This window comes from Hemitrygon akajei, chromosome 10, assembly GCF_048418815.1.
Source record: "Hemitrygon akajei chromosome 10, sHemAka1.3, whole genome shotgun sequence".
Classification (NCBI taxonomy): domain Eukaryota; kingdom Metazoa; phylum Chordata; class Chondrichthyes; order Myliobatiformes; family Dasyatidae; genus Hemitrygon; species Hemitrygon akajei.
The window spans coordinates 34,130,349-34,141,929 of NC_133133.1; the positions used below are offsets into that span (position 1 = coordinate 34,130,349).

At 38.6% G+C, this 11,581-nt stretch overlaps 1 protein-coding gene across 5 annotated transcripts in view; it reads left to right on the top strand.

Annotated features, from left to right (window-relative positions):
- Positions 1-10,117, top strand: part of stag2b (STAG2 cohesin complex component b) — a 169,589-nt gene extending 159,472 nt beyond the window's left edge. For all 5 annotated transcript variants that reach the window (XM_073058022.1, XM_073058025.1, XM_073058024.1 and 2 more), the window contains 4 exons: positions 1,813-1,920; positions 4,890-5,016; positions 5,098-5,175; positions 8,722-10,117. In XM_073058022.1, coding sequence (XP_072914123.1) covers positions 1,813-1,920; positions 4,890-5,016; positions 5,098-5,175; positions 8,722-8,745 — 337 coding nt within the window. In that variant the 3' untranslated portion in view covers positions 8,746-10,117. The remainder of the gene's footprint in view (positions 1-1,812; positions 1,921-4,889; positions 5,017-5,097; positions 5,176-8,721) is intronic.
- Positions 10,118-11,581: the final 1,464 nt, after the last annotated feature.

Consider the following 11,581-nt stretch of genomic DNA (forward strand, 5'->3'; position numbering starts at 1 on the left):
GGTCGCCTCCAACCTGATGGCATGAACATTGACTTCTCTAACTTCCGTTAATGCCTCTCCTCCCCTTTTTACCCCATCCCTGACGTATCTAGTTGTTTGCCTGTTCTCCATCTCCCTCTGGTGCTCCCCCCCCCCTTTCTTTCTCCTGAGGCCTCCAGTCCCATTATCCTTTCCCTTCTCCAGTTCTGTATCACTTTTACCAATCACCTTTCCAGCTCTTAGCTTCATCCCACCCCCTCCGGTCTTCTATCATTTCGCATTTCCCCCTCCCCCCACTACTTTCAAATCTCTTACTACCTTTCCTTTCAGTTAGTCCTGACAAATGGTCTCGGCCCGAAACGTTGACAGCGCTTCTCCCTATAGATGCTGCCTGGCCTGCTGTGTTCCACCAGCATTTTGTGTGTGCACAGTTTTTGTTCGCTAGCTTTAAACTCTACCAGCGCAGTGAGTCATTAAATGGCAGGTAATGGGAGGGACTACAGTGCTCCTTAAACGGTCCAAGCCCTGGCTAGTATGGAGGAGCGGCTTTCAATGAGCAGGTGTGATTGACACTTGGAGGGATAAGGGTGGTCTCTATTCTCATAGTTCCAAGCCCTTTCTCCCAATGGCATCTCATCCCAAACTGTTCTTTTGTTCACTGGCCTGGTCACTGAAAGGGCCCAGCTCATTTGTGTCTACTTGTTCTTCAACTGAGGGTGGCTGCCTTCGTACGCTGTGTGCAATTTCTTCTCTTTCTCAGTCTGCCTTGCATTGAGTTTGTGGAATGAACAAGGGGTCAAACTTGATGTGCTTGCCTTAACTCAGACCCCTCCCATCTATTTTCCCAGTATCTTTGTATTCTGAACTATATAACCATCTGTGTTTCTGTGTGTGTGAGAGTGCAAAGTCTGCCAAGTGTTTGTTAAATCTGTATCAGAATGGTGTTTTAGTTAATCCTATGCTTCACCGGACCAGACTTCATTTCAAAGAACCATTTCTGTTGTATTTGAATACATTATTCACAGCTTGCTGTCTTGGTGTCCTTTGCATTCGCAATTCTGTTACTTTTCATTTGAATGTACCTGTCACGTAAGTTGCTATGTCTAGTATGGTATTGAGTTTCTTGAGTGTTGAAGCTGCACTAGGAGAGGCAGTGGGCAGTTGCACTAGGTAATTGGAGGGTATTCCATCACACCCCTGGTTTGAGTCTTATGGTTGGTGAGCAGGCTTTGGGGAATTGGGAATTGAGTTGCTCTGACAGTATTCTTGGCCTCTGACCTGATCTTGTAGCCACATTATATTTATGGCTACTCCTGTTTGGTAATTCCCAGGATATCAATAGTGGGGGTTTCAAAATGGTATGCCATTGAATGTCAGGGTAATAAACTGGATTTTCTCTTACTGTATATTGTCATTGTCTGTCACTGGTGCAGGCGTTCCCAACCTTTTTTATGCCATGCAGCTTTACCATTAACTGAGGGGTCTGTGAGCCCCATGTTTGGAACCCATGCTGTAGTGGTAAAAAAGCTGACCTTTTAGCCAAGTACTTAGATATTGTCCAGATCTTGTGCATTTGAGTTGTGGAGTGTTTCATTATCTGAGGAGTTGCAAGTGGTGCTGAACATTATACAGTCAAGTTTTTGGTTGAGTTTTCCTCAATTGATAATTTAAAAAAAAATTAGTCTCCATAAGAAATTTGAACAACATAAATGTGGCTTAAATTATGTTGTGTAGGATTCTTGGTCTGGAAGAACATGCATTTAAATCATGAAATGAAACAAATTCTGAATTCAGAATCAATTTGATAAATATTTCTTTTACCTTTTTTTCCAGTAGTCAGATGTCCTGGTTGATTGCCCAGAGGCAACAAGAGGAAGCAAGGCAACAGGAACGGGCTGCGATGAATTATGTTAAATTAAGATCAAACCTGCAACATGCTATGTGAGTCTTTTAGACAACATTTAAATAAGATTTTGCATGATAATTTTTTTGAGCAATGTCAGTAAACTGTCCCACCCATAGTTGTACTTTTTCCCTGAGGGTATGCTTTCTGGTTTGATTTATATTGATTTTCTTGTAGATTTAACATGTCCCTTTCACTTAATTTGTTATTATTTACTTTTCATGTTTCTCTATATCCGAATCCAATTAAGAACTAACAAATAGGAGCAGGAATAGGTCATCTGGGCCATCGAGCCTGCTCTCCCATTCAATAAGATCATGACTGATTTAGCTGTGAACTCGGCAACACCTACCTGAATTTTCCCGGTAACCTTTAATTCTCCTGTTATGCAAAAACTCTTAATTCTATCTGAGTTGCTAACTGTTTACAGAATTTTCTGTTTTAATTTACAATTTCCAGCATTTGTATTTTTTTTTTTACTATGTTACAAATATTTTAATATGAAAAATTGGAGGGGGGGAAGGGTCTTAAGAGTCTGGAACAACTTGGAAGAGGGGAAGTAATATATTTAGAACAAACCATTGAAATATAAATATTTCAGTTCAGAATCGGTTTATTATCATTGACATGTGTCATCAGATTTGTTGCCTTTTAGCAACAGTAAAGTGCAAGACATAAAAAAAAATTATAATCTACAATAGAAATAAAATAAGTAAATAGTATGAAAGAGGAATAATGAGTTAATGTTCATGGACCATTGCAAAATCTGATGGTGGAGGGAAGAAGCTGTTCCTAAAATCTTCAATGTGCATTTTCAGTCCTCTCTATTTTCTCCCAATTGGCAGTAATGAGAAGAGGGCATATTCATGATGGGGAGGATTCTTAGTGGGAGATGGCACCTCCTTGAAACATTACCTTTAAAAGATATCTTCAATGGTGCCAGTAATGTAGCTGGCTGCGATTATAACCCTCTGCAGCCTGTTTTGATCCTGTGCATTGAAGCCTCTATATCAGCAGTGATGCAATCCACTCAGAAGGCACTCCACAGTATATCTGTAGAAATTTGCTTGTCTTTGGTGATATACCAGATCTCCTAATGAAGTATAGGCACTGGAATGCCTTCTTAGTAGTTGTGTCAGTATGTTGGTCACTGGATAGATCTACAAAGATGTTGACATGTAAGAATTTGAAGCTGTTTACCCTTTCCATTACTAACCCCTTGATGAGGACTTGTGTGTGTATGTTCACCAAGACCAAGGAGATGGTGGTGGACTTTAGGAGATCTAGGCCTCATATGGAGCCAGTGATCATTAATGGAGAATGTGTGGAGCAGGTTAAGACCTACAAGTATCTGGGAGTACAGTTAGACGAGAAGCTAGACTGGACTGCCAACACAGATGCCTTGTGCAGGAAGGCACAGAGTCGACTACTTCCTTAGAAGGTTGGCGTCATTCAATGTCTGTAGTGAGATGTTGAAGATATTCTATAGGTCACTTGTGGAGAGCGCCCTCTTCTTTGTGGTGGCGTGTTGGGGAGGAAGCATTAAGAAGAGGGACGCCTCACGTCTTAATAAGCTGGTAAGGAAGGCGGGCTCTGTCGTGGGCAAAGTACTGGAGAGTTTAACATCGGTAACTGAGCGAAGGGCGCTGAGTAGGCTACGGTCAATTATGGAAAACTCTGAACATCCTCTACATAGCACCATCCAGAGACAGAGAAGCAGTTTCAGCGACAGGTTACTATCGATGCAATGCTCCTCGGACAGGATGAAGAGGTCAATACTCCCCAATGCCATTAGGCTTTACAATTCAACCACCAGGACTTAAGAACTTTTTAAAAGCTATTATTAATGCTTTTTGAGATAGTGATTTAGATGCATATCATATTTTTTTTTTACTGAGTTAAGTATTGTATGTAATTAGTTTTGCTACAACAAGTGTATGGGACATTGGAAAAAAAGTTGAATTTCCCCATGGGGATGAATAAAGTATCTATCTATCTATCTATCTATCTATCTATCTACTTTCTCCTCTTGAAGTCCACAGTAAATTCCTTGCTCTTATTAACACTGAGTGCAAGGTTGTTATTGCAACACCCCCAACTAGCCGCTTTATCTCATTCCTATACACCATCTGAGACTCTGCCAACAACAGAGGTGTTATTGGCGAATTTATAGATACTGTTGGAGCTGTGCCTAGCCACAGTCATGAGCATAGCGTGTAGAGCAGCAGGTTAAGCATGTATCCTTAAGTTGTGCCTATGTTGATTGTCAGTGAGATGTTATTACCAATCTGCACTGATTGTGGTCTCCCAATGGAGACATCAAGGATCCAGTTGCAAAGGGAGGTATAGAGGCCCAGGTTTTGCAGCTTTTTAATTAGTACCATGGGGATGATGGTGTTGAATGCTGAGCTACAATAATAAACAGTAGGAGTTTAATTCTAGGCATGACCAATTCAAATGTGCTGTGATAAAGTAGATATGTGTCACAGGTGATAGTAGTTGAGCCAGCTCACCATGCTCTACTTGAGGTAATGATTGATGCCATTTTAAAGCAGTTGGGAATTTTTGACTGCAGTAGTGAGAGGTTGAAGATGTCCTTGAATATTCCAGCTGGTTGTCTGGTTATCAGTACCTTGCTAAGTATACCATTGGGGCTTTCACCCTTCTGAAGGTTGTTTTCTGATGCCAGCTTTAGATATTTGAGATCACAGAGTCACCATATGCTTGGGGGATTCATACAGGTGTAGTTTTATTCTTTCAAAGCATGCATAAAAGGCGCTGTGCTCCTCGGGGAGTGAGGCATCACAGCCATTTATGCTGTTCACCAGCAGCAAATGATAAACTGTTGATCGAAAACATATTATTTCAGTCTGATCTATTCCTAAGGCTCTTGATGTTTATTAGATAGTTGAGCTGCCTTTTTATCCAGACCGTTCTTTATACATGAGTCAGGATAATGGGAAATGGTGTAATCATTAGAGTATTTACAGATGATTTTTTTTCATAGTCGTCGTGGAACAGGATTGATGGAGGATGATGAAGAGCCAATTGTTGAAGATGTAATGATGTCATCTGAGGGTCGTATTGAAGATCTCAATGAAGGCATGGATTTTGACACCATCGACATTGATCTGGTAATAAGATACAGGGAGATAAGAGGGTTCAATTACTTAGAGAATTTATGCGGTATCTCATTGCAAATTCTTTCTTTTTAGCCACCATCCAAGAACAGACGTGAAAGAAATGAATTGAAACCAGATTTCTTTGATCCTGCCTCAATAATGGATGACTCGGTGAGTCTCAATTCAATGAGAAGACCTAACTAATAATTTGTATTACCCATGCTCACCCCATTTGCTGCCACCTTAGCAGGTTTAGTGTTTCTTTTGTCCTCACCTACCACCCCATGTGCCTACACATCCAACAATAGTCTCCAAAACTTTTGTCATTTTCAGTGGCATCTAACCACTAAACACATCGTTTATCTCTCCTTCACTTTCCCTTTCTACAGGGAACACTCCCTCCATGATTCATGATTTCCTTGTCCATTCATCCCTCCTGCACATAACCCTGCAAGCAACAGAGATGCTACACCAGTCCATTTACCTTCTATCTTACTCCACTCAAGCCCTCAAACTGTTCTTCCAGATGAGGCAACACTTCATCAGCGAATCTGTTGGGGTCATCTTTTGTATAGGGTGCTCGCTGTGTGGCCTCTACATAAGTGAGACCCACGTAAATTTGGGAAACGCTTTGACAAGCACCTCCACTCTACTGCCAAGAGTGGTGTTTCCCAGTGGCCAATCATTTTCATTTCTATCCCCTTTCCCATTCAGACACGTTGGTCCCTGGCTGCCTCTTTTTCCACAATGAGGCCTCTCTCAGGGTGGAGGAGCAGCATATTCTGTCTAGATAGCCTCCATCCTGATAGCATGAACATCGATTTCTGCTTCCGCTAAAAAAAAATCCTTCCCCTTTCACTCTTCTTTTGTTCTCCTGTGATCTAATCTCCTCTTCTTTCAGATTCCTTCTCCAGCCCTTTACCTTTCCCACCCATCTGGCTTCACCTATCACCTTCTAGCTAGTCTCCTTCCACTCTCCCCCACCTTTTTATTCTGGCATCTTCCTTCTTTCCAGTCCTGAAGAAGGGTCTCAGCCTGAAACATCGACCATTTATTCATTTCCGTTGATGCTGCTTGACTTGAATTCCTCCAGCACTGCCTGACTTGAGTTCCCCAAGCATTGCCTGGCCTGAGTTCCCCGAGCATTGCCTGACCTGAGTACCTCCAGCATTGCCTGACCTGAGTTCCTCCAGCATTGCCTGACCTGAGTTCCTCCAGCATTGCCTGACCTGAGTTCCCCGAGCATTGCCTGGCCTGAGTTCCCCGAGCATTGCCTGGCCTGAGTTCCCCGAGCATTGCCTGGCCTGAGTTCCCCGAGCATTGCCTGACCTGAGTACCTCTAGCATTGCCTGACCTGAGTTCCTCCAGCATTGCCTGACCTGAGTTCCTCCAGCATTGCCTGACCTGAGTTCCCCGAGCATTGCCTGGCCTGAGTTCCTCCAGCATTGCCTGACCTGAGTTCCCTGAGTATTGCCTGGCCTGAGTTCCCTGAGCATTGCCTGACCTGAGTTCCTCCAGCATTGCCTGACCTGAGTTCCCCGAGCATTGCCTGGCCTGAGTTCCCCGAGCATTGCCTGGCCTGAGTTCCCCGAGCATTGCCTGGCCTGAGTTCCCCGAGCATTGCCTGGCCTGAGTTCCCCGAGCATTGCCTGGCCTGAGTTCCCCGAGCATTGCCTGGCCTGAGTTCCCCGAGCATTGCCTGGCCTGAGTTCCCCGAGCATTGCCTGGCCTGAGTTCCCCGAGCATTGCCTGACCTGAGTTCCTCCAGCATTCTGTGTGTGTTGCTCTGGATTTCCAGCATCTACAGAATATCTTGTATTTATAATAATTTTGTATTGTAGTTCTTGTTCATTTCACTAATAGCAAAAGAATACACTAATTTAAACTAGTCTAGTTTAGATATATTACTCAATTTTCAATGAAACTGTTTTAATGCTGCAGTGAAAGTTTTTGGATAGCATGTTTTAAATTAGACTATCAGGGTAAAGATGCCATAATTGTAGAACTGTTTGCAAGTTACATTATCATGGTTTTGATGTCTCTTTTTCTGATATCAGGCAAGTGATTGGGTAAGATGCCTAGTATACACCAAAAGGGTACTAAGGATGACTGAGGGTGGCATTTGTTTCTAAGAGGATATATTCCTGAGGACTTCTGGCATTTTAAAAAAATTTGTATTTGTAATTTGACTTAAAACTTGCAGAACGATTTCTTGACAGAAATTTCCATCTTGAGGAATTATAATGTTTGAATTGTTTTGAAGATAATTAACAAATGATCCTTTAAATTATTATTATTTGGCCTCTTCATTAGTTTTTAATTATACAAAATATTCAGTGGATATTACGACATAAAAATTGTAAATGGAAATAATTAACACATTAAATGCAGAATGACTGTTAGTGGTACAATTTGATCTGATGTTTACTTTCTAAGTAAAACACTGGGAAAATGGAAGTCTGAACAGAAAATGCAAGGGGTATACACTGCAGCTCAGGTCACATCTGTGGAGAGAAGGACAGAATTAATGAACCACTGTCAGAACGTAAAATGCAAAAACAAGTGTACTTTCAGATGCAGAGATAGAGAGGCACAGAGAGAATGTGGTGTGTGTTTCTAATCATGTGGAGACCCCAGTTATACAGATGACAATGCTTTTGAAGCCATTTAAAATGTTGAATGTTTATCATTCATAACTTTTCTGTTTGGAGAAGTGTAAATCAACAAATGGAGCAGAGAGGAATGGAAACATACTGAAAATGGTAGTAAATAAAGATCTAAAACTTACAATACTGGAAATACTTCAGGCTGCTTCTGTGAATGACCTTGCAGCAGACCCTGTACCAGTTCAGCATATATAGAAAACTGGCTAGCTAATATTGTTGAATTTGAGTTCAAAGGGCTGCTTATAGGGTCTGTTTCAAGTGATGCTGAGGTACTGTTTTCTAAGCTTACATTGGGCTTTGTTAGAATAAAGTTCTTAAGAGGAATTTGATGTCGAAGGGTCTATTCGAAGCTCAGAGTAATTCTTGCAGACTCAATGGAGATGTTTACCTGAAAGCTACAACTTACACTTATTTTGAGTTAGTATGTTTTTCACAATGTGATCTCCTCTAATTGGAAAATCTAATTCTAGAGTAGTATACCACTTTGCAGAACTCCTGTATTCAATTTGTGACAGTGACCGTTAACTTTCATTCTTAACTCAGTCTACAATGTTGTATCGAAGTCCAACGTAGATTTGAAGACCAGTATTTTGTTTCCAGGCATAACTCAATAACTAGATTTCCATGTTTGTCTCAGAACTGGCAAATTTTGATGTTATGCAATCCACCTGTAATATTAGCACAGAGTTCTCTCCGCAATGCTTTTTAATCCTCCAAGTATTTCCAGTATTCTGTTGTATTTTGCCCCATGTTTTTTTTTTCTCTTTACTGTCTTGATTTATCTCCCTCAATTTGCCGTCCTCTAGACATATTGGATGAAATTATCAGGCAGTCATTTCCCCCCAGCACTGAAAACTAATTGTCATCTGGGCATTTGATTTTTCACCTGATCATCAGTATGAACTTTGTTCTGCAACTTAAAATCCAGAAATGAGAACTGTTTCTCTCTTCACAGATGATGCTTAACCTACTGAGTATCAGTGAAGTTTTCTATTTTTGTTGTACTTGTTAAATTATTTCTAACAAAAGCTATGGTTTCTATTCCTTTTAGGTCCTTGGGGTCTCAATGTTCTGAGGAAATGTCATTTTTATGAATGAAATAAGAGGTAGTTTTAAAAGAAATATTTTGGTTATTGCAGTTAAACTATTAAAACTGTACAGATTTTCTCCTTTCAGGAGAATGCTTATTGGAGTTGTTCACTGTTCACCTAGATTAAGTGCTTTGAAGAGGCAGTTTGTTGCCTGATAAATTGATATTTTAAGAGACTGTAAAATTATGGAAGCAAGTTAAATTCCTTCCAGTAGTGCCACTGTATTGTGTCTCTGATTAAATGAGCTTGGTGTAGTATGTTTGAAAGTTTCTCTAAACTATTATTTGACTTGATAAAGTTTGGGAATAGGGAACTAAATTTTAAATAAAAATATATATATGATTGGTGCTGATTTTATAATTGCGAATCTTGTTCAGTTTTTCATACTTTGAAATTCCAAACAAAAGGACGAGGTTTAAAAATTATAATAAAAAATTAACAGCGTCTAAAATAGCATGGATATTCATGCTTAAGTAATTTTTAAATTTGTATTTTATATTTTATTCACATCTGTCCTTGCAAGCAATCTTCAGGTTAAATGAACTACAGCTGGTCATAGTACATTTTGTTTTAATAATGTAAATTAGTTCGAAGATACTAGTTATCAAGAAAATTACCCATTTATGTTATTCCTTAAATTTGGGTTCATGTTTTTAATTTTTATGGTAAATTTTCTGTCATAATTATAATAAAGTTTCTAATAACTCATAGAACGCTTTTCAACATTGTTCTGCAGTACTCTGGCAGCTGGTTATTTTATCAACTCTATGTTGATGTTAACTTATAATAAAAACAATGTACATGACACTTCTTGGTGGTTGTCTTTCATCTATTATGCTTTTTTCTTTAAATCATTCCATGCTTTGTACTGCTTCAGTGCATAACCCCCAAGCCCACTCTGCTGCATAACACTTAAGTTTATTTCAATTGGACAAATATTTGGCTTTATTTATCAAAATAAAAGCTTGGCAATTACATCAGATTTTATTATTAATTCATTAGAATGCCACAAATAAATGGTTGTCTTCTGAAGAATAGCTTGCTTTTACACACTTTAAAAACATTGCTCATATTTGGCAGTATCGCCTTTAGCGCTCCTCACACCACTGCATTTTAAAAAAAACTGCTGAGGATTGTATATATGATTTTTAAAAATAAATGAAAGCAGACTTTTCTACTTTAAAAAAGTGCATTTCGTTGTAAAGGCAGTTCTTCAAACTGTATGTTTTCAACCAACTGAAATGTTTTATATTTACCTTATCCTGTTGTCCTCAATATTTTGCTGTTCATTGTACTGTTCTGATTTGTATTTATGTCATGAAACAGTAACTTTTTGAATAAAAATTAAACCTAAAAGGTTGTGCAATGGTATTCATTGTACAGTGCTGTTGCAAGTATGTATACTTTTTAAATGCCTAATGGGTGTAAAAGTATAATCTTATTATATTTACAACTGACCTTTTCAAGCTCAAGTATGTCTTTGGGTGAAAAAATGGAGTTGAGGCACAGGATTAAATATGAATAGTGGAGAAGGCTTGGGGGGCGGCTCTGCTTTTATGTTCTTATTTCTTGTGCGTTCTGACAATGAATAAAATTGAACATTCAGGATATAAATATGCCTAGGTTTTGTAAGATTTTGCTGATAAATATAGATAAATTGAAATATTTAAAAAGTGATAAGGTGGCAATTAAACGTAAAAACAGATTTTTCTCTACACATAGGATTCAAAATTCTTTTGCAGCTACAGCAACGAATGAATAATCAGAGATAAAAACTATTGAACAGACTAGTGTTTCAAAGTTGAAACATGAATAATATTTATATAACAATCTTAACTTTTATAGTAATAGTCTAAATCCACCTTTTAAAAATTTTTTCCTGAAATTTATTGTTTGAGTTTTATTCCTTAAAATCTAATTATCTTATATATGCAGTTAAATGTGCTCAGTGCACAGTTTAACCAGAATTTAATACAAGTTTAAACTACCGGTAGCCTCTGGAAACAAACCTTATTGCTCGAACTTTAGTTGTGGCCTTTATTACCTTCACTAGTACTTTTGGTGATTTGTCTACCTGTACCCCTGGATGCCTTTGCTAATTTATTGTATTTTATTGTCCAAATATTATATAACAATTTTCATCCTTCCTGCAGAGAAGCACATCCTCACATTTGAAATTAAAAATATTAAAATCTGTTTAACAATTACGTGCGTTCTATGTTTATTAATGTCTTCTATTTTGTCACCTTCTGTATTTTGTCACCTTTGTACAGTTACTAATTTTGTGCTGCCTGCAAGTAATGAAGTGGTATTTTGAATTCTTGAATTCAAATCATTTGTGTAAATTAGGAAAACTGGTATCAACACCAATCCCTTTTGAAATGCTACTTCCCACTTTTAGCAGATTGATATTCATTTTTCTATTTGCCACCTGATTCCAAATGCTTGGATTCAAAAGCCTGTTAAAAAACTGCATATATTTGATTTCTCTGTCTACACTACTACTTGGTTATTTTTCCAAATAAATAAAAACTGAAGCAAACTTGTAAGTGCACTGCTTAATACTTAATAATGTACCTTTAAAGATTTATCATTATTGAAATGGAAGAAAGTTGGTAGCCAATACAAATTACAGTGATATAAATGACTACATAAGTGGTAGCCAATTTTTGCTTTAATTGCACATATAAGGACGTAATAAATAACTACTCCACCCGACAAGCATGCTCTGTCGTTCAGAAAATCATAGCTGATCTTTTACCTCAAGTGATATATTCCTTCCACGTGCCAATACCCTTTGATTCCTCTAATACTCAGAAA